The following is a 22697-nucleotide window of genomic DNA, read 5'->3' on the forward strand; positions in this document are numbered from 1 at the left end:
GATCCTCAGGGGATAGTTAAAGGGAAAAAGTAATGGATCTGTAAAGTGGATGGCCATCCCAGGACTTTGGGATGTTGTTTCTTTAATACAGTTGTTTCTTTAATACAGTGTCTGGGTTTAGCAGATTCGAAGAAGTCTTACCAAAGGCAGAGCCCGGTGTAAAGAAAGGATTTTTAACCTCAGTTGTTAAGGGAATGCTAACTGCAGTAAGAGGTGAACCCCCAAATTTCAACGGCTTAACAAACCAAAATGTATTTCTCACTCATGTAATAAACCGTCCAGTGTGGTTACTGGCAGGAGACCTTCCACACTGTGTTTCAGGGCCCCAGGCTCTTTTGATCTATGTCTCTGCCATTTTCAAAATATGGCTCCCATAGTTCTCGCAAAAGGGAAAAGAGCATGGAGAAGGCATGCTCCCTACCTTCTTAACAAATTGACTCACTTTCTATTGGTGAGAAATGATCACTTGGCTCCACCTAGATGCAAGGGCACCTGGGAAATGTAGTCCCTTGCTGGACAGCCCCTCCGGGGGAAAAAACTGTGTACCAAGGAAGGAAAGCATGGCTCTCTGGTAGAAAGCCACCCACTCATGCTGGCCACACCATCCAAACTACCCAACTGTGAAATTAACTGCTCCTAGAGATAGTGAGCACTATGTCCCAGGGAGCATCCAAAGGAGGGGCCAAGCACCCCCTTGTCAGGCTTCCCGTGCAAGGATTCCTCCCTAATTCAGAGGGTGGACTCCATACTTACTGAGGAATTACCGGGTGCCCAGCTTCCTTTTGGATGCTGTGGATAGTGCACACTGCTTTGTGAGCTCCAGTTTATTTGTATCAGCCTTTGCACATGGTTAGTCTCCCATACAACTAGAAGCTCCCAGAGGTCAGGGACAGAGTCACTCATGTTTGTAGCCTTCTGCAGCTCTGTAGGCTTTGGGGCTTGGTAAGTGTGCAGTTAGTGCTCAGCAAACGGAAGAAGAAAGGGTCCTTTTTCTCAGAGCCTCATGTCTTGTTAGCGGGAGAAGCATTAAGCCCCTTATGCAATAGGAACGCTTAAGCCCCTTACATACTGCCAAGAGGAGCAATAGAGGCTTCTCAGGCTATTGGCGTTCAGGGGAGGAGAGATTTGTGAGGCTCAGAGCATAATCACTGAGCCTTCTTCACAGATTTCCTGCCAAACAGCTGCTAAGACCTGCGGGGGTTGGGTTGGCAGGGAGATTGCTGAGGGGAGGCGGCACTTGCATTAGTTCCGGAAGGATGTTACAGACTGGAGATTGGACAGCAGGGGCATGGAGCCCAGGAGCCGGCCTGGGTGATCTGTCTTTCCTTAGAGGCCTCGGAGGGCAGAGCGGTGCCCTCTAGGTGTCCATGGGGAGACAGATGGCCATACCTGTGTCCTCAGATAGAGGGTCACCCTGGGGAGAGCCTTGGACGTAGCTGGAGCCAAACATCCCAATCCTTAGGTACCTTTATTTAACCATTTGGTAAAGATTTACTGAGCACCTGCCAAGTGCCACAGCCTCTTCTGAGGTCTGGGACACACCAATGGATGAAACCAAGACCCTGCCCTGGTGGCATTTACTCTCAGTGTCTGTGACCCCGGGGCGCTTCTGGGTACTCAGCTTGTGAGAACAAACACCCTCTCAGTACTCGAACAGAGCTTCATCTGTGGAAAGCACTCTACACCTCTGTTCTCGTTAGGTCTTCACAGCTCTACTCCCACCCCATGAGCTAGATAGGGTGCAAATTCACACCTCTATACCATGGGCAAGGAAAACAAAAACCCAGAAAGGTGAAATGACACATCTAAGGCCCTTTCACAGCTGGTAGGACCCAGGTGACCTGATTCCTAGACCAGGACTCACTGCCCTGCTGCAGGCTCTCTCGTCTTTATTGGGCTTGGCTGGTCTCCAGATGGGTCAATTGCCCCACCTGGCTTAACCCCTGTTCTCTGCCTTCACCTCTAACTCTTGTTAGCAGTCCAGAAGCTGCTCCCAGCCCTCTGCAAGCACCTGCCTCTGCAGATGATTCCAGTGTGCAGCAAAGCTGAAAGCCTTCGGCAACATTTAAATAACAATGACATCTGGGTCCTACTCCCAGATTCCGTTGCAATTAATCCAGAGTAAGGGCTGAGCAGTAGGATCACATGCTCATGTGTGCACATGCATGCACACACATACACATATGCACACACACACACCGCAAGCACACACCCCTGGGAGGCTCTCTCTCACTGGGACATCCTCCAGCAGGACCAGTGCCCCTCTCTTTACAGCCCTTCTCCTTCCTGTTCTCCCTTGACATGTTTTAGGGCTGCTCAGTCAGCCTTATCTACAACATTTCTAGGCCAGATATAGTCCCGTTTGATGACCAACTCCCCAGGGATGGAGGACTCACTGCTTCACCAGGCAGCTCTGTTAGAAAATCCATCTTCATACTCAAGTTCTCAAAGCTCCCATTCTTTGGGAGTCCCAGTGGAGTCAAACAGAAAATTTCAGGAGTGGTCAGGACTCTTGGTTGTTTGTGTCTGAACCCCAAATCTAAGCTGGCTCCAGCAAAGAGGGAATGTGTTGGTTCCCAGAACTTGGAAGTCTCACGTGGAGCTGGCTTTGACTTGGTTGTCTCCAGAGGCTCCAATCATTTCAGTACATCTCTGTCTCCCATTTCTCTCAGCTCTGCTTCTTTCTCTACATTGTGGGTAGATGGTCGCTGGTAGGCCCAACCCCGTAGCTTTCTACTTAACATTCTCAGCGGAAGGGAAGACAGTGTCTCCCAAGGGAAGATTCTGACTGGCCATCTGAACCACAAAGCAGGAGTCCTCCCTGACAATGTGAGGTGGGAAAGGTGATCTGGAACAACAAGTTCCAGGAGCCCGGTGTCCTCCTCCTGGCACTCCCCAGCATCATGTGCCCCTGCAGTTCCTGCCTCAGGACAAACACCTGTTTATTCAGCAACTGCTCACATGATGGGATATCCTGAATTTCTTGTTCATCTTCCCCTGCAGATGCCATGCCCAAGAGCAAGATTTCAAGGGTGGTTGCTCTCCCCTCTCCTGTCTTGCCACTTGAAACCCACTCGTGCCCCTAGAGCCCATGGTGGCTTTGCTGGTGGCCCCTTTGTGCTGGTGACTCATTCTGTGGCTGCTGAGCTCCTTTCCCCAGCCAGGCTTGCCCTGTGGGTATGCTGGCCACTAGCCTGGGCTCACCATTCCCACCTGCCCCATTCCTTCAGATCCCTGATGCTCCTCCGTCCATTTCCCCCCAGCAACATATACACAAAGTTGAGAGTCACGCCCTCCACATTTTTATCAAGCCATGGATGAAATACCGGGAAAAAAGACAGGGTGAACTATGTTCATTGAAACTTTCTCTAAATGTCCTTGCTGACACACCTTACTTTGCTATCTTACCCTCGGGACCAACAGGGAAGGATTATGGTCCATTTGCACTCCATCTACATTGGTTCTTGAATCTCTGACTTGAGTTCAACTAATGAGCCTGTAGGTTCCTAGCTCCCTTGCCTCCTCCCCTAGGTGCCAACAAACCATTTCCTCAACAAAGCCCAGGATCCCCTTGGAACTCCCAGGTGTTGGGTTTGCAGAACTCACCCCACCCTCTGTGGGGAAAGCAGAATGGCAGTGGGACCTGACAATGGCTCAGCTATCACAGGTCCTCAGTGTCCTGGGCTGGGATTTGTACAGACCCGCAGAGCCTCACCTTCTTCAGGAGTTGTGTGCTCTCTGTGGCTCTCCACCCCTATCACTGGCTACCTGCCCCTTTGTCCAGATTCATTCCACCCATCTCAGCAGTAGACACTCTCCTTGAGAGAAGTCACAAGGGCAGAAGGGCTAGCATTACACTGAGCTGCAGGCACAGCCTCCCCTTCTCTCTTTTGTCTGTATCACATCTCTGGGAGAAAGGTGCAGAAGCAGAGCTGTCCTTTGCATCCAGAATCCCAAACCCTCAATGATTCCTTTACTGCTGCAAGAGCCACATGCACGGGGGACACTCTGGACAGCTCCATCTCTGGCCAGGTCCCTGGGGCGCAGGCGCTGGCTCGCGTGAACTGGCTCACGTGAACTCCCAGCCCTCCTCACCCCCTCAGTCTTCGCTTGTGCTCCTCCCTCTGCCTAGAACCTCCCTGCATTTTCTGCCGATGGTCATCATCGCTCTTCTTCGAGCGCAGGCTAAAATGCTGCCTCCTTCCTGAGGCTTCCTGTGGCCCGATCGTTCATTCATTTGCTCATCAAATATGTATTGAATGCCTGTGTGCTAGGCACTGTTCTGGGCACTTGAGATCTATCAGTGAGCAAAACGAAGGACGCCCCCCAGCCCTTATGGAGCTTACATTCAGATGGGAGGGGGAGTACAATAAACAGTAAAATAATAAGCAAACTACATCACATGTTACGAGGTAACAAGTGATAAAGAGAAGAGAAAAATATGGAGCACCTGAAGGCAGGCCAGGAGTGCTGGGGGCAGTGGGGTTGCTATCTTAATTAGGGGGGTTGAGGCGGACCTCCATGAGCAAGGATGAGGTGAAGGCTGAGCCAAGCCGGTGTGCGTGAAGAGAGCAAGGGGGGCAGCACTGCAGCACCGGGAATGAGGGCACGCCCCAGAGCTCCAGGGACAGCAGGGAGGCAGAGTGCATGGAGGGAGCAAGGGAGAAAATACGAGAAGATGGGGGTTGGAGAGGTAATAAGCTGCTGATTTTTCCTCTCGCCCTGAGCTCCTTCTGCCCTTTGTTGCAAGATTAGCACATTCCTTCTGGGGGCTGTGGTAGTCAGTGTGTGTCTGGGGCTACAGAGGGAGTTCCAGTGTCCCACAGAACCTAGCTGCCTCCTGACACTTGGCACCCACATAACAAATGTTGCCGAGTGAATGCAGACGTGCTTGAGGGCAGTGCGGGGGAAGAGGGCAGTGGTGCTTAGCGCGACACCAGAGTGAGAACTGAGACCGGGCAAGACCTGATGCTTGTGCACAGACTTCAAGGATCTCCCGGAGTCTGGCCTGCCCGGGCTGCCCTGTCCCTTTCCTCTCTCCTCCCTCTCTCTGCTCGTGATCTCCGTTTTGCATCTTGGGGGCTGTCCATCCTTGAGAGCCAGGCCCCAGCACCTCACCCAAAACTCATCCCCACCTGCTGCTTTACACTGCTGCTTCCTCCCGCTTCACTCCCAGCCACGGCCACGGTCCCTAGGCAAAGCGGTTGCTCTATAACTAAAAGAGGTGCTTACAGTAGCCCCAGAGGGGGCAGGTCCTCCTTGTAGTGCCTCGTTGTGGAGACTTCAAACTGCCCCCAGGCTGTGGTCTAAGATCAGATGGGGGACCTGGAAGCCACGGGTGGGGGGTGCTTCACGCCAGCTGACCCTCTCCCACCTTCTCCACCACAGCCTATGAGATCGTCATAGAAACGGGCAACGGAGGCGAAACCAGGGAGAACGTCTGGCTCATCCTTGAAGGCAGGAAGAACCGATCCAAAGAGTTTCTTGTGGAAAATTCTTCCCGACAGCGGGCCTTTAGGAAGTAGGAAGAGGGTTTCCCACAAAGGAGTGGTGGTGGGTGGGGTGGGTAAGAGGGACCCCCAAAATCAACCCCCTTGGTGGGCACCATAAATATACAAATGGGCCTAAACTGCACTTATGGATCACCTACTGTGTGCCAACCCTGTGCAAACTCGATGGAGGAATTTCCCTTATAAAAGGGAAAGGAGGGGATTGCCACTCAAAGAAAGGCCACTATATGAGAATTTAATTATGTCAATCACTAAAAAGAAAGGCTAATTCTGTAACGTCCTAAAGGTGCTAATTATCGCTACAATGGCAGTCATACTATAATATATAACTATATTAAAGTAGCACGTTGTACACCTTAAATTTACACAGTCTTATGTCAAATATATTTCAATTTTTAAAAGTTAATGGAAAGCTACAGCAAAAGTTAATAATTAACTAATTAAAGAGAGCCCACTTTGCAGCAGGACCAGGTAGCACTGCAGACCTTCTCCAAGTCCGTGCGGACCAGGAGCTCACAGTCTAGTTGAAAAGGAAAACATTCAGCCATGAGATTGCAAGAGAGTCATCATGGGAGCAGCACAGAACTGAGTTCTACTTGGAAGGAGGAAGGGAGGAGAGAGCCTCTATGAAGCTCTCTAGGGAAATCAGCCTTGGGTTTTGGGTAAAGGTGCTTCTTCTCACCGTTCCTGGTTGGCAGGCACGCCGGAGAATCTCCCTTCCTTCTGCACACCAGAGCCCCCCCCTCTGAACTGCCCAGATGCCCACTTCATCTCCCCGCGTCCGCCAGAACCGCTTACAGAAGTCTTCCCCGCCTCTGACCCACTAAACCTCTCATTCGAACTCCCTGTGCGTCAGGATGAAGTCTGAGCTCCTTAGACTGGCACTCCGGACCAGCACAGACGGCCGCACCCCGCCCCTCCCCTTGCCACTTCCCTGGCTGAACCCCAACTGCAGCCAAGCCAGTACTACCCCCCAGGGGCGCCTGTGCCTCCTCCCCCGCAATCCCCATCCCAGGACTGTGCCCAGTCAGGTCCCCCTCAGGGCCTCTTCCCTTCCTCCCGAGGCTCTGCTCTCTGAATCCCAACACCCGGGGCCCAGGGCCTCGCCCTCCTCCCAGCTCCATCTGCTGCATGATGTTACCAATCCCTGGTGCTGGGACCAGGCGGGGCTTTTTAATGGCTGTGATTGTCTTGTTCCAAAACTAGGCTGAACCTCTCAAAGAATGCAGGCTGTGGTCGCCAATTCCATCCCTGCTCCTCAGACCAGTGCCTGGAATACAGTAGGCACTCAATAAATGCTCACCTCCTTCAGTGGACACGGGCAGCTCTTGAGGGCCATACCTTTGTGTCCTGCAGGGGGACCACAGACACATTCGAGTTTGACAGCGTCTACTTGGGGGACATTGCCTCCCTCTGCGTGGGCCACCTCGCCAGGGAGGACCGGTTCATCCCCAAGAGAGAGCTGGTCTGGCACGTCAAGACCATCACCATCACGGAGATGGAGTACGGCAACGTGTATGTACTGTGCCTCCGCCCCTCCCCCCCGGAAGTGCTGCTGATTCTGAAGGGACAGACGGGCTAGAGCATGGGCTAGCCACCAGGCCCCAGGGAGCTGTCCCCTTTGAGGCCACCTCATTCAGGAAACTTGCAAGGCAGGAAGGGAAGAGGCAGTGGTAGTGTTCTGGAGCTTTCTGAGCCGTGGGCCCACCCTCAGAGGCAGGGACTAGAGCAGATGAGCTTGGATACTCCAGCCTTTTAATGCAGGGATGCTTGCTTGGAAAAACACTGAGTAAGCCAGACAACGCCAGACAGCGGCCGCTTCCCTTCCCTTCCCCTCCCATCTCTGTGCAACGGCAAAGAGACACAGCTTTGCAGCCGGCTGCTTCCGCCGTCCCCGTGAAAGCCCTGCCGTCACGGTGGGCAGAGTGGGGCCCAGACCAGCTGGAGTCATCCCTTGGCCCACCTGCCTCTGAGGACTCTGGATAAGGAGCTTTGCTTCCCCCCCCACCCCCACCCTCCAGGGCCTTCTGGAACCTCGGGCATTTCTGGAGGATTAAGGGTTTTAGTTACCTGGGTAACAGTCCACAGCCATCAGTTTTTCTAATTAAAACCACTTGGTTACCACATTGGATGCCAGAAAGCGGGAGGCCGTGGAAGGCAGGAAGGACAGTGTGAAGGCACCAGGAGGGGAGGAAGGGGGTGCGGGGACCACTGCTTGCCTCGGGGAGGCTAGGCCCGGGGAGTGAGTGACAGGCGAGGTGCACAACTCCCAGGGCCAGCCTGCTTGCTGCCCCCCACCCCAGAACCCCGGAGCTGGCTCTGCACATGTCCATGCCTTCCCGGGTTCTGACTTCCAAACTTCTGTCTTAACCAGCTCAGGCTGCCGTATCAAAAGACCACAGACTGAGTGGCTCAAATAGCAGACGTCTTTTTCTCACCGTTTGGGAGGCTGGATGTGGGAGGTCAGGGTACCAGCATGGCTGGGTCCTGATGAGGCCTCTCTTCCTGGCTTGCCGTGTCGTTATGGCAGAGAGAGCAAGAAAGAGAGAGAGAGAACTCAGGTATCTCTTCCTCTTCTTTCTTTTTTTAAGAGAGAAAGAGAGAATAAGCAGGGGGAACAGCAGAGGGAGAGGGAGAAGCAGGCTCCCCACAGAGCAGAGAGCCCGATGCGGGGCTCGATCCCAGGACGCTGGGATCATGACCTGAGCCGAAGGCAGATGCTTAACTGACTGAGCCATAAGGGCACTATTCCCATCAAGGGGCCCCACCCTCATGACCTCATCTAAACCTAATCACCTCCCAAATATCCAAATGCCATCACACTGGGGGTTAGGGCTTCAACATATGAATTTGGAGGTGAGACATAATTGAGTCCCTTTCAGGCTGCAGTGTTACCAATTGCTCTTTTAGAGAAAAACCAGCAGGTACAATAAATCCTGCCAGAGTTCTGGGTGTGGCTGCTTGGAGCAGTACTGATGGGGACTGGAGAAGGGGACACAGAAGGCCAGGAGGAGTTCCTGACTCACCCAGCAAGCCGGGGCCAGGGCAAAGCCCCTCTGCCCCCAGTACTGCCTCCCAACCCCATGGAGTGTGGCCGCTGATACCACACCTCCACAGACCCCAATAAACCAGACAAGCAAAGACAATATAATACAACGCAATAATAAAATGAAATCGTCTCCACTTGAGTTAGCTTTATTTTTTTTTTTTAAGATTTTATTTATTTATTTGACAGAGAGAGAGACAGTGAGAGAGGGAACACAAGCAGGGGGAGAGGGAGAGGGAGAAGCAGGCTTCCAGCCGAGCAGGGAGCCCGATGCGGGGCTCGATCCCAGGACCCCGGGACCATGACCCGAGCCGAAGGCAGATGCTTAACGACTGAGCCACCCAGGCGCCCCTTGAGTTAGCTTTAAACCGACAATGTCTGCTCAAAGAAAATGAGCCCCAAATCTCAGCACCACCCAGCACCTTCCAGTCTCTGAACGGAGGGGAAAAACAAGCTCAGCCCATGAACTTCCTACCCCACAGTCCTGGGCCCGAGTTGTAGGATTTCTCTTCCAGGGGAAAGAAGCCCCCATTCCTACACCCTCAAGAGTATGGCCTTTTGTCATGATGTCACCAGGGCTGGGGGGGAGGAAGGGATGTCCACGGGGTGGGGGATCCTCCCAATGGGAAGGGGGGTGCAGGGAGTCAGACCCCGGATACTGAGCCGTGTGGGTTCAGGCAGTAACCCCTCACCTCCCTGTGCTCACTCTCCCCTTCTGGGAAGAGAGCTGGGTGTTCACTGGAGTCTTGCGCTGGGCGGGTGAGGATGACAGGGCCCCCAGCTCAGGGAGCTCTCAGAGCTCATAGCCCAGCCGCCCGCCTGTGCTGGTCTCAAGCCTGCGGTCCCTGAGGGATGGTGTATCTGCATCCACAGTTCCTTTCCAACCACCGTGTTAACCGTAATAGCTGGACTTCCATGAATTACAAACGAATTTAATCTCAATCTCCTATAAACACACTAATCTCCAGTTTTCATCTTCCAGCCGTTTCCTCCTCCCCTGCAATGGGTAGTACCTCCTAACCTGTTCTCCTTCACCACTAAGATCCTCAAGGTTGGTGCAAGGACACACACACGGGCTTTCCTTTCTTTTTTCTAACCAGAAATGACTTTATTGTTTTATCTCAATACCATATATAACACACAGTCATTATATTGGGGTGCCTGAGTGGCCCAGCCGGTCGAATGTTAGACTCCTGGTTTTGGCTCAGGTCATGATCTCAGGGTCGTGGGATTGAGCCCGGTGTGAGGCCCCAAGCACAGCATGAAGCCTGCTTAAGATTCTCGCTCCCTCTGTCCCTCCCCCCACCCTACTCTCTCTCTCTGTCTCTCTCTCAAATAAATAAATAAGTCTTTGGGGCACCTGGGTGGCTCAGGTGGTTAAGCATCTGCCTTCGGCCCAGGTGGTCCTGGGGTTGAGCCCTGTGTCGGGCTCCCTGCTCAGCGGGGAGTCTGCTTCTCCCTCTCCCTCTGCCCCTCCCCCCCCGCTCATGCTCTCTCTCTCAAGTAAATAAAATCTTTAAAATAAATAAATAAATCCTAAAAAATACACAGTCATTATAAAAATTCAAATAATTCGGGCGCCTGGGTGGCTCAGTTGGTTAAGCGACTGCCTTCGGCTCAGGTCATGATCCTGGAGTCCCGGGATCGAGTCCCTCATCGGGCTCCCTGCTCGGCAGGGAGTCTGCTTCTCCCTCTGACCCTCCCCCCTCTCATGTGCTTGCTCTCTCTCATTCTCTCTCTCTCAAATAAATAAATAAAAAATCTTTAAAAAAAAAAATTCAAAGAGTCTATAAAAGAAAGTAACACCTCCCTAAACCTTACCCATCAGAGATGGCCACCAGGAGTATTTGGTGACTCCACTCTCTCTGACACTTTATAATATCTCACAAACACACTGTTCACAGAAGGGTGATCAGATTTACATGTTTTTCAAATATACTTAAATTCTTTTCATTCGCTATTCTTTGCTTTTGCCTTTACTCTTTCTGATGACCCTATCCTCATTTCTAGCGGGAAAAGCCCGGAATGTGTCCTTCCACATCTAGAGTCTTAACTCCACAAAGCCCTAGGGTCCCACATTTTGGTGATCTTATAATTAGATCTATTAGAAATCTTTTCCTTATAGCTATACCAGGGAATATTTTTCAGCCATTAAAAATAATGAATTAAATATGTACCAGATGACTTGGAGCAATTCCCAGGAAAAGCAAGATATGGGAAAACACATATTATATGATGCCATTTTGCAGAGGGAACACTGACGTCCCACATATGTCTGTGTCTATGTGGGTCTGTGCAGGGTTGGGTGAAATGGAAGGAAACTTGGCAAGAGACACCCGCAACTGTTACATGGGTTATCTGAGGTAAAGGTGGGACGTTGAAGTAGAAAGGAAGGAGGGAAAAAGGAGAGAGCCACGCAGAAAGGAGACAAAAAAGAGTGCATTTAGAAAAACACGAATGTGATCACATGATTTGTGCATTTATATAGAATTATGTATATCACTGAGAATTTGCATAAAGAAATACATTTTTAAAGAATGTCTAAACAAAGGATGAAGTTATATCCCCTCTAAGAAAGTGTGGTATGTAACAACAATCCACATTTATCAAGTGATAACTGGGGGAAGAGAGATCTTGAAGCAGAATTAGGATTTCCTGCCCATGGCTTTCAGTGGCTGGCTCCTCCGATGGCTGCCCAGGCTGGCTGCGGGCCCGGCTCTGGCTCACCTTGGGCAGTGACTTCTCTTCTCCAAGACTTAGTTTCCCCTTCTGTGAAACGGGAGGATGATGCCTACAGCTCCGTGTTGTTGTAGGAACTAATGAGATGCAAGAACGCGAAGCCCTGGCATTTAGGAAGCATGCAGAAAAGCAAGCTCTTTTTGCAGTTACGGATTTTCATCTAAAAGGGGTCTGATTTTGCACCACTGGGCACGCCCCGTCAGGGTTGCATTCCTGACGTCATCAGTCAGTGCCAGGAGAGCTTATTTCCGAAGCTGTGAAAATATTAGCAGTTGGGAGTGGGAAGAAACCATAGCAGTTGTTCAATTCAAACCTCTAGCATTGCCGATGGGAAAACCAAGGTCCGGGTAGGGGACGTGGCTTGTCCAAGGTCACATGGGTGGGAGGTGGCAGGGCTGGGGCAGACCCCAGGTACCCTTGCTCCCCGTGCAGCATTTTCCCACCGTGCCCTCTGACTTCCTCCTTTGTAATTAATTATTGGGCTGACTACCATTGCCCAGAGGCTAAAATTGGGGTTGTGGGGGGGCGGGTAGAGAGGGGACTTTTTGGTCCAAGACCATTTCTCTCATCCCTAGATTTGCTTCTGCTTATGGTAGCTTCCTCAGTAAGTACTTTCTCTAACCCCTTTCACTCTACAGACCATGAGCACATGCACACACACACACGCACACACACACATACTCATAGTTCAACTCAGCCCAGTGCAAGGGATTTGAGAGCACATGTTCCCCAGTGACATCTCCACTTGGCTTTGCCTGGGATTGTCACTCTGGATCCTGCAGCTGTCTCTGAAGGTGACAATACCGGGTAGAAATATTCATCAGTCCCTTTGAAAGAGCAAGGGGACCAGCATGGTTAGTGTGGAGTGAGCTTAGAGAAGGCCAGGTGCTGGGTCAGAAAAGCAAACACGGGGCAGAGGGTCTAATCACATAGGGTCTTGCAGACCTTTGTAAGGTGGTGGTTTTCACTTAACCTAAGAAGCCCCTGGAGAGTTCTGAGCAGAGGAATACATTCTCGGGCTTATATGTCTACAGAGTCACTTGGCTGCTGTGTGAAGAATGGACCACGGGTAGCAGGAAGCAGGGAGACCAGCTAGGAGTCTGAGCTATCTCAGGGAGAAGGAGGTGCTGGTGACTTGGACCAGAGGGGCTGCAGAGCAGATAGTGAGATACTGCATACTTTTTCAAGTGGCTGATTCTGGACCTATTTTAAAGATGGGGTCAATGGGATTTGCTGGTGGATTGCACATGGACTTGGGGGGAGGAGTAAAAGGAGAATCAAGGAGCACCTGGAAGGATAGAGAAGCCACTCACTGTGAATTTTAAGACAAACAAGACTCCATCCTCATATTTTAATGCAGACATTTCCAACCCCAATATCCTGCCACTTGGGGAAGGAATCATGTACGGACCCGGGGCCCAGGGGGAGGGCGAGAGCCTTGGCTGGTGCCCCCTGAGCCTCCTCCCTCCCCCCTAGGTACTTCTTCAACTGTGACTGCCTCATTCCCCTCAAGAGGAAGAGGAAGTACTTCAAGGTATTCGAGGTCACCAAGATGACGGAGAGCTTCGCCAGTAAGGTCCAGAGCCTGGTGCCGGTCAAGTACGAGGTCATTGTGACGACGGGCTATGAGCCAGGGGCAGGCACGGACGCCAATGTCTTCGTGACCATCTTTGGGGCCAACGGGGACACAGGCAAGCGGGAGCTGAAGCAGAAAATGCGCAATCTCTTCGAGCGGGGCAGCACCGACCGCTTCTTCTTGGAGACGCTGGAGCTGGGCGAGCTGCGCAAGGTGCGGGTGGAACACGATGGCAGCGGCCACTACTCGGGCTGGCTGGTGGACAAGGTGGAAGTCACCAACACCAGCACCGGCGTGGCCACCATCTTCAACTGCGGCAGGTGGCTGGACAAGAAGCGGGGGGACGGGCTCACCTGGCGAGACCTCTTCCCTTCCGTCTGAGGGGCTGGAGGCTCTCCCTCCCAGCCCTCCACCGAGATGCTCCTGACCTCCGCCTTGGGGTTTCAGCAGTCCTTTCCCAAAGCCTCCTGGAGCTGGGACTGGGGTTCTTCATGGTTCTTCCTCACTTCATGGTTCTCCAGAGGCCACTGTGGGTGACTACTGGGGGGGTCCTGCCCCTTCCCAGTCTCCCGGACCTATAGGAATCAGTCAACATGTGTCATCGTCCATGGCTGCACCTTCTGCATTTTCTTTCCCAATAACAGCAATGGCTAGGCTGAGACTTGCTGCCAAGTGTGGACGGGAAATTGGGGCTTCACCCAGGGGATAGAAGTGGGGAAGAAGAGGCCATGGAGATGGTGTATTTTAAGCAAAAAACTAATTAACACATTTTTCCCAAAAAAGCTGGGCTAATTAAATTATTACCAACCACACCCCACAAAGAACTCATCTTGGCATCTGCTCACTAAGAAATGCATCCTTTTCCCCAGTTTCAATAAATCCAGTGACAAATGGAGAAAAACATCAGGGGGAAGTGTTTTAGCCTTGGGGGGATTTGTGAGCCTGTGAAAAGGTACATGATTTTTTCCATCATTTACAGAGAATGCTTGCCAGGTGCCCACTGGTTATCCTAGCCTGTGATGACACAGGTGAGACCCAGAGAACTGAACAGAAGTTGATGGGGGGGCAGGACCTGGAAAAGCCTGGTCACTGGCGCACTCAGGCTGGGCCAGGAGGAGGGGACACGGGATGAGTTAGCACCATCACCATCACCCTTGGTTCCTGGGGCTCCCATGGCTCCCCACGGGGCAGGCGATGTCTGCTGAGAGCTCAGGAGAACAATATAAAGGTATGGTCTCTGCCCTCAGGGGGATATGACTTTGATGGAGAGGCAGCGGGAGAACCACACACACACACACACACACACGCACACACCCTCCCTGATGGACAATCACAAAGGGACCTTGCAATGTGCAGCAAGAGTGCCACAGAACTCAGCACCCGACTTCTGACTTTCCTACAGAAGCAGGACTGAGTGGGAAGGGAGTCGTCCTCCAGGAGGGTACCCTGCACCAGGGTTTCCAAGTCCCCGCCCTGTCACCCAGTGTCCCGTAGCCCAGACCGGTGGGGACCCTTAGCGAGGCTTCGTGGGTCTGAAGCAAGTTCCAGGAGTTCCCGGAGACGGTTGGAGAAAGGCTGAGGTCGCAGGCGCTGGCTCCGAGGCAGCCTGCCTGGGCTTGAGCCCCAGCTCCGGCCAGAGAGCTTGGGAGAGCTTGGGCACATTATTCCGTCTCCTGGGGTCGCAGCTTCCTCACCTGTCCAACAGGGAGAACGATGACAGCTACCACATAGGTACCGGGAGGACGAAATGAGTTCATCTGCAGGCAGTTTGAATTCAGTGCCCGCACTGAAGGGGGAGTGTGTCCATCATGTTGAGCAAGGGAGCAGGACTCAAGGGAGCTGGGGTGGGGGTTGGGAGAAGTAATCATGAAACAGCTTTATTGAAACTGGTTCTCCCCATCCCCATCCTCCGCCTCCCCACCACCCCATCCTCCCACCACCCCTGTCCCCGGACGCACACTTAACCAAGCCTCGAAGCTCTTCTGAACCCTCTTAGGTCATAAAAAGCGCAACCACCACTTTAAGTCACAAAGCCCATTACAGTTCTGCAGTTGAAATGTCCGGCTCCTCTACAAAGGCCAAAGGCACACTTAGAATTCGCCTTAGCCCATCCCCCAACTCAGTCCTCTCACAAGGGGACCAGACGCGAAGGAGGAGTGCACGCGTGTGTGTACATGTGTGCGTGCACGCGTGTGTGCACCGCTATGGGTGCATGGGGGGAAGTCGCTCCTCTTCTTCCCCACCTCGCACTGTCACTCTTCCCCCTCTTGCTGACCCCAGGTTCCCATCCCTTGGGGAAGGAAAGAAAGGAAGGATGCCCGTGGGGGTTCTTTCCCCATCCCTTCAGCCCTCCAATCTGTCTTCTTTTTAGGACCTAAGGCACTTATAGCAGAGGTCCTCGGGCATCCTTTGCTCTGGCGAGCTCTGGGCATTCAGGCCACTCATCTCTGCCATCAGCAGCCAGCCGGCCCATCCCTCATCCCCAGCATTGGGTAAGAGGGCAGCCAGAAGGAAGGGGGTACTCCCACGCCACCAGCAGCCATTTCTGAGGGTCCTGTCCCCATAGCCACGACCTCCTCCTCAGCCTCTCCACTGTGTCTGAATGGAGAAAGATGGTCAGCTCGAAGTTGAAAATAGTTGTCTGCCCCACCGTCAGGCAAGCACTGCGTGCCCTCGCTGGGGGATGCGGCCTCTGTTGTCTCGTGGATCCAGCCGAAGCTGGTGTCATCATGCTGCTGAGGGGCCCAGTGTTGGCCAACTCTTACCTGGATAGATACCCCATGACCTTAGTCCCTTTTCTTTCCGTCCCTTACCTGCCCTGCCCCCTCTGCTGGCCTCACAAAGGACTTGTCAAGCCCTGATGAAACTGCGTGAACACCCCACAAACAACGGTCACACCTTTGGCTCATTCAGGTGCACTTCCCCCCAGCCTGGTTCCCCAAGTTCTTGGGGCCTGGGCCATCCCTGTCACGGGCCCGCGTGCAGCAGGTTACCCTCCAGCAATGGCCCGAGCACCGTGCTCCCTGCTGACGCAGTCCTGTCTGCCTGAGGTCTCCTGGCACCCGCCCACCCCTCCCCGCTGTTCCCAGGCCCCATGCTAGTCCACCCTCCCTGCTTTGTGGGACCAGGGAACTTAGTACCCCAGCGAGCCTCTGACTCACCCAGGGGCTCCTAGGGGTGAAGCTGGGCTTGGACTAGGCTGTCTGATGTCCTTCACACTCTGGGGGGGGGGGGGCGGAGAGGAGCATGGCGGTGGGAGGGGGCTAGGCAGGGGAGTCCCCGGGCTTGCAGGATTCAATACCTGTCAGGTCCTGCTTCTTTGGGCAGCCCTTGGCCCGAGGGAGTGTTGGGACCCTTGGCAAGTCCTATCACTGGGGGCCCTGCAGGCCTCCTTCCTCCACCAGTCTGTGCTGAGGCTGCAGGCAAAAGTGGGGGACATGGCCTCCGAGGTGGGCACTCTGCCCTCACTCGGCTGCTGCCTCTCCCTGGGGAAGGAGTGAGGGACACGCGCAGGACGCTCTGCCTTGTAGGCAATCACAGGAACCCCCCTCTTGGAGGACAGAAAGCAAGGCTGGGATGAGGGTGAAGCCAGCAAGAAGCCCGGGGTGCAAAATTTAAGGGGGAGCTCAACTCAGGCTCCTGCAAAGGCAGGGCCACAGCTAAGAGTGAGGCCCCTTAAATGCAGCCCCCACGGCACCTCCCTCGCCTGCCCCTAGTCCTGGCCCCAAGCAGGAAGTTACTCCCGCTGTTGCAGCCGCAAAGCTCTCTACCCCAGCAGTTCGAAATTCCATCCCAGCCACTGGCCAGGGCGACGGTGAACAGGCCCTTCCTCTTGGGACAGTCCCTCCTGAGCCCGGCTCACCCGAGACCCTGCTGCCAACTGAGCCCCGGGGGCATTGCTGGGCCTTTGGCCACGGGCAGGTGGTGCTGGACGCCATCCCTCCTCTAGCCAAGACAGAGCCCCTCACTGGGGCCCAGGGTGAAGGAAACAAAGGAAGGACCGGTCTCTTCCTCCCCCAGAACCTCCCTTCTATTCCTGGGTCCCGGCCAGAGCTGCTCATTCGCTCCCCACATCCCCCTGGCACCGGACAGCTCGCTGTGCTCGGAGCCTCTTCCTTCTTGAGTGACAAGGTTTCCTGTCCGCTCCATCTTTGCTCTCCTGATTTAGAGACAAGTCTACTTTTTTTTTTAGAGAAAGTCTACTTTAAAGAATATTTGGAGAGAACCTTAATTGTATTGCTTTGGAGTAACCGCTAACAAAGTATTTCCAAATAAATATCCCTGGGGGGTCCACATCAAAGAAAAGATAAGACTCATTTGCAGTTAGCACAAGCTATTTACATACAAACTGTTGCACCAAAGTCTAAAAAACACTTCTGCTCTTAAGTAGGTTAAACAAAAACCTTCCAATTTTATTTCCTCAGCTCTTTGGCTGAACAACATTTTTCTTCCAAGATTTTGATAAAAGTAAACTCGGCCCAGTTCAGTTACACACCTTCTGAATTCTGATTCTTGGGGTCCACCTAGATGAGGTCAGAAGTACTGTGGGTGCCCTGTGTCCTGAGGAGCCCTTGTGCTGTGTGTGCATCCTGAACGGGTACCCCCATCTGTCCCAACCCCTTGGCAGAGCATGGCACCGGGCATCAACCACTGGCAGGCACCCAAATGCCCTCGAGGGCAAGGTAGGGGCTTCGGGGAACAGGTCGGGGAGCCTCAGCTTTGGACAAAGGGAGTCAAGATCCTGGAAAGGAAGGGAGGAAAGAGCCTTTTTGCCCCAAATTTAACAGGGGAAGTTTGAATAGGGACACCCAGATGGTGAGGGAGGTGGTATTGCTTATGAGCTGGAGGGAAGAGGAGTTCTGTGCTTCTGGCCTAAAGACCTCAGTGTGGCTTTTCTTCTAGAATCTCCAACTGAATGAAGAAAGCCGGTTACAGAGCCGTGAGATTCCAGAAGTCTTGGTTTTGAGGTCTTAGCTACCAACCCTCCTACTGAATTGGCCATTGGTGGTGGTTGACCATGGCCAGGGTGGCCAGAGGGGAACAGTAGACATTGATGGGGCCTGGAAAGCTCTCTAGGAAATGGAGAGGGAGGGGAGAACAAGAGGACCAAGGAGAAAGACTATGGAAGGCAAGGATTTTCTTTAAACATCATCATCATCATCACCACCACCATCACAGCTAATATTTATCTAGCGTATACTAGGTACCAGACACGTGGTAAGCACTTTCCATTTTTAGCTCATTAAATCCTCATAAAGACTTATGAGGCAGATGCTATCATGATCCCATTTTATAGATGAAGAAACTGAAGCCATTCAGTTTAAGTAATTTGCCCAAAGTCACACAGCTAACAGGTGGCTCAGGAAACCCAAGGGCAGGGCTTTCCTCAAAAGAAACTCTGGATGCAAGCTGGATCCCTGAAACAGAGGAAAGAACAGCTGCTCGGGCCGGTGGTGGGGACCACAAGGTGCTTCTGAGATGGCAGTCCGCTCAGCAAGTGCAGAAGTGTGCGGAAGCAGTGTTATTTCCTGGGCTTCTTAAGGCTGCTCCTGGGGCATGTCACTGAGGGCAAGAGGAGTAGGGGGGAAATGAATGCCCAGGGAAGAGAACTTTCTTGTTTCCTACTTCCCAGGAGCAGTGGGGGTTCCCCCAGGGAGCAGGCATGCCGGGGAGAAGCGGGAGGGAGGCCAGGGTGGAGGGAGCAGAGCACTGGCTGGGAGCCGGCCAAGAGCCTGGGGGTGAGGGGAAGATAACGGGATGGTTCCTTGGGCTGGCCATGGGGTCCCCAGATGCAATGTCGCTGGGGATGTGCTTGGAAGGGTTTCCGGATGAGATTAGTATTTGACTCAGAAGGTAGATGGCCCTGAATGGAACAAAGAGCAGAGAAAGGGAGACTCTGTCCCTTTCCTGCCTAGCTGTCCCTTCTCCTGCCCTGGGACTGGGACTCTCACCAGGGGCTCTGCTGGTGCTCAGGCCTTCCCGCGCCACCAGCCCACAGACAGACAGCAGGTGCTTCGACTCAGCCTCCACAGTCACGCAAGCCAGTTCTTCTCAGTAAATCCCCGCTGGAATATACTACTGCTCTGTTTCTCTGGAGAACACTGACTAATCCAGAGACTCTTCTTCCTTAACTTAACGTCCCATCTTGGGGGGGGAGGGACCTTCTCCGTCACTGGGAGTCTCGGCCTCGCTGTTCTCTGAGGAATCTCTTTCCTCCCAGGCGCTGCCTCAGCAAGGTTGGGGGAAGCGAGGTGGAGGGGATTAGGAAGGGTGGGCATCGGCCCATTGTTGGGGGGGCACGATATCCACGGAAAGAGAACTACTGTCCCAGCCCCCTCGCCCCAGCCCAAAGCTAGCCTGGGCCTGGCCTCCCAGGGTCACCTCCACCGCGGGGATACACGGAGACTAAATAGGAATAATGGAGGGATGCAGGGCCTGAAAATAGAAAGCTGCAGAATTCAAAAGCTGGAGGGAGCCTAGTCCGCCATTCCCATTTTTACAGTGTGCAAGACCAGGGAAGGGAACCGTCTCTGCCCTGTCCCCACGCCGGGTTCTGGTGAGTGCTGGGTTCGGCACTCGAGACAGAGCCCTGGTTCTTGGATCAAGAGACACCGATGGAACTATGTGGAAGGCTACAGACAGCATTTTGGATCATCTCGCTTGCACAACGACGAGGGATTTGAACCTTCATTAACCTCCTGCAAACTAGGGATTTTAGTTAATAATAATGTCTCAATATTGGCTCATCAGTTGTAACAAATGTACCCCACTGAGGAGAGGTGTTAGTAACGGAGAGAGAGCACGGGGAACGCTCTGTACTTTCTGCTCCTTGTTCTGTAAACCCAAAACTGCTCTAAGAAGTGAAGTCTAGGGCGCCTGGGTGGCTCAGTCGTTAAGCGTCTGCCTTCGGCTCAGGTCATGATCCTAGGGTCCTGGGATCGAGCCCCGCATCGCGGGCTCCCTGCTCGGTGGGAAGCCTGCTTCTCCCTCTCCCACTCCCCCTGCTTGTGTTCCTGCTCTCGCTATCTCTCTCTCTGTCAAATAAATAAATAAAATCTTTAAAAAAAATAAAAATTAAAAATAAAAAAAAGAAGTGAAGTTTATTACTTAAAAGAAAAGGCTTATTAATATAAGTTCTGTTTTCAGGCGATGAAAGAAAGTCACCTTTCAGTTCACTGATCCACACACTGGGAAGGGACTTGAGACGACGCAGGGTATCCTGGGCTCTTACAAAGAAATAAGAAATCCATGCCTACTGTTGGAAAGTAAAACTCCTCCCTTACAGAGAAGCTGAGGAACCCTCTAGTTCAAAACACAAGCGATTACAATTGAAAACTGATCAAAAATGAGAACTTTCCCTTTAAGATTCATAAATTTTAGGAAACAGGTTAATTAGGTCCAGGGCACTGAACAGATTTTTTGAGAGATAAAGAGGTAAAAAAAAAAAAAAAAGATAAGAGAGAAGGAGGAAGAAAGAAAAGGGGAAGAGGAGGAGAGAGGAGGGGGGAGGAGGTAGAAGGAGGAGAGGGAGAGGAGGAGGGGAGAGGAGGGGGGAGGGGAGGAGAGGGAGGAAGGAGAGGAGGGGGGAGGAAAAGGAAGAGGTGGAAGGAGGAGGGGAGGAGAGGGGGATAGAGAGGAGGAGGGCGGAGGAGTGGAGAGGAGGAGGAGAAGAGGGGAGGGAGAGGGGAAACAGGTGAACAACAGGGACAGACGGAGGAAAATGGATGGGAAAACGGTGACTACTACCTCATTTCTTAGACAAAGACAGGTCTATGAGAGGCTTCCTGCAGATGCCCCCGGTACGCAGAGAAATAAGCACCCTGCTCAAGTGAGGTGTAGTTAGCAATGCAGTTCATTTTTATTAGTTATAAATAAAGTACAAAAAATCCACCAAAAGTGAATCTAAGCATTTACACAATTCCTAATGTCTCCGCCTTTTCATTGATGCACTATTGCTTTAATATTCATAATAAATATTCTTCTAGCTTTCTGCTATAAAATAGTCTATGTAGCAAAATGTTGCGCAGCACAACAGAACAGAACAGCAGGAGGGTTACAAAAAAGGACAATCAACACTGAGGATAATCCTTTCACTTACCAGGGGCAACCGAATTACCCCAGCAGGCCCAGTGCGGCTGGCTCTAGAGCTGAGACACGAGCCACAGCCAAGGCCGGGGCGGGGCTCGGGGAGGGGAGGGGGGGCACAGCCCAGCCAGGGCAAAGGGCCCCTTCCCGCTCTGACCCCGCAAAGCAGCGTAAGGCATGTCCACCCGGGAGCCCTGCCAAGGGGGCAGTGTCCGCCAGGCCTGGCGGTGTGGTGGTCGCGCACCCCGGTGGGCGACCCCACAGGCCGTCTCCAAGGAAAGCAGGAGAACGAGGCTCCAGGGCAGAGGCAGAAAGGGAAGCTGGGCAGGCAGCAGGCAGGAAGGCCAGGGAACGGGACCCGTAGTCCGGCTGGAGCAAAGTTGGGGCGTAGGTACCCTACAAGGCCCGGCCACTTCCTGCAAGCCCGGGGCCGGCCGCGTGGCGAGTCTGGGCCTCCGCCTCCTCCCCCATCAGCACCATCCCAGGGGCCTCATGTGGAGGATGGACGTCTCCACCAGGCAAAGGCAGTGATGGCAAGAGGCAAGAGGGAAGGATGAGCAGGAAAGGAAGGGAAGGAGGACAGAAGGGAGGAGGCAAACATGCAGAGGGCACAGGAGTGGTCCTCCTTCTCCTGGCCAGGGTCACAGCGGGCCCAGAGGCCTCTCCTGGGGGCATGGACCTCCTCTCTCTCTTTTTTGGCTCAAAGACATCTGGGCTCAGGGCATTGCCAGCCTTTGAGGCCACTGCTTCCCCAAACCCTCCCCAGCATTCCTTCCCAGGAGCAGGGAGACAGGAGGGCCCTGCCCCAGCCTCCACAGCAGCCCCGCCCGCCCACAGCCTCCAAGGAGCAAAGACAGAGGGCCAAGGAGGAGAAGACCGTGGGAGGAGAGACCGAGAGTCCCGAGTCTGTATCCCAGGGCTCTGCTCAACAACACAGGCTCCAAGAGAGGACAGGTTGGAGTGGCAACCCCAAACATCACACTTTGGGGCTGATATTCTACCTACCCCATCCCCACAACTAACAACAACACGGGGATTTCAGCTGGCTCTGCAAAGGCCCACCAAGGCTTGTGAAAGCACATGTCCTGTGTCCAGGATGTGTCCGCCTATCCCGCCTCCCTGTCTCCCGCAGGATGCCCTCCTTCTCTCCGTCCCTCCATCCTTTCTCTTCCCCTTCCTTCTCTCCTGAGAGGGTGAGACAGCACAGCATGGTGTCCCACCCCCCTCTGTGTCATTGTCTCTCAGGGCCTGAGGGACCCTAGACACCCTCCCCTTCGCCTCCCTCAGCCCTGCCCAGAACACCGAGACTCAAGGAGGCCAAATGACTTGCTCAAGTTCACAGGGAAGTTTGCAATAGAGCTGGTCTGAGAACCTGAGCCTCCTGACCCCCCAGTCCAAGGCTCTTTCTAATAAATCAGGCTTTTTGGCTTTCAGATGCTCCTGCTAGTAATGTCTGAGGGGCCCAGTTCCGGAACCAGAGAGATCTGGAGCCCAAGCGGAGAGAGTGACCCCTAGTGCCCCTGGACCAAGCTGGGAGGATGAAGGTGGGGTGGGCTGAGGTCGTGGGAAGGGTAAGGGAAGAAAGAAAAAGCGGTTAATGATGGGGATTTGGGGAGGGGGCCAGGGTAGCAAGTGAAAGGATTAGCCCAGTCTGCTGACGAGTGCAAATTATATTTATATATGTGCTATAAATACAGTCACTATATTGGAGTTTTTCACTAGGTCACAGCATACAGAATCA

At 53.2% G+C, this 22697-nt stretch overlaps 1 protein-coding gene across 1 annotated transcript in view; it reads left to right on the plus strand.

Annotated features, from left to right (window-relative positions):
* The window catches only part of LOXHD1 (lipoxygenase homology domains 1), a 150127-nt gene extending 136366 nt beyond the window's left edge, over window positions 1-13761 (plus strand). Inside the window, exons 39-41 of the mRNA XM_032422728.1 lie at window positions 5389-5521; window positions 6867-7025; window positions 12772-13761. Coding sequence (XP_032278619.1) covers window positions 5389-5521; window positions 6867-7025; window positions 12772-13252 — 773 coding nt within the window. The 3' untranslated portion in view covers window positions 13253-13761. The remainder of the gene's footprint in view (window positions 1-5388; window positions 5522-6866; window positions 7026-12771) is intronic.
* The last annotated feature ends 8936 nt before the right edge of the window (window positions 13762-22697 follow it).

Source organism: Phoca vitulina, unplaced genomic scaffold (genome assembly GCF_004348235.1).
Source record: "Phoca vitulina isolate PV1807 unplaced genomic scaffold, GSC_HSeal_1.0 scaffold27, whole genome shotgun sequence".
Taxonomy (NCBI): domain Eukaryota; kingdom Metazoa; phylum Chordata; class Mammalia; order Carnivora; family Phocidae; genus Phoca; species Phoca vitulina.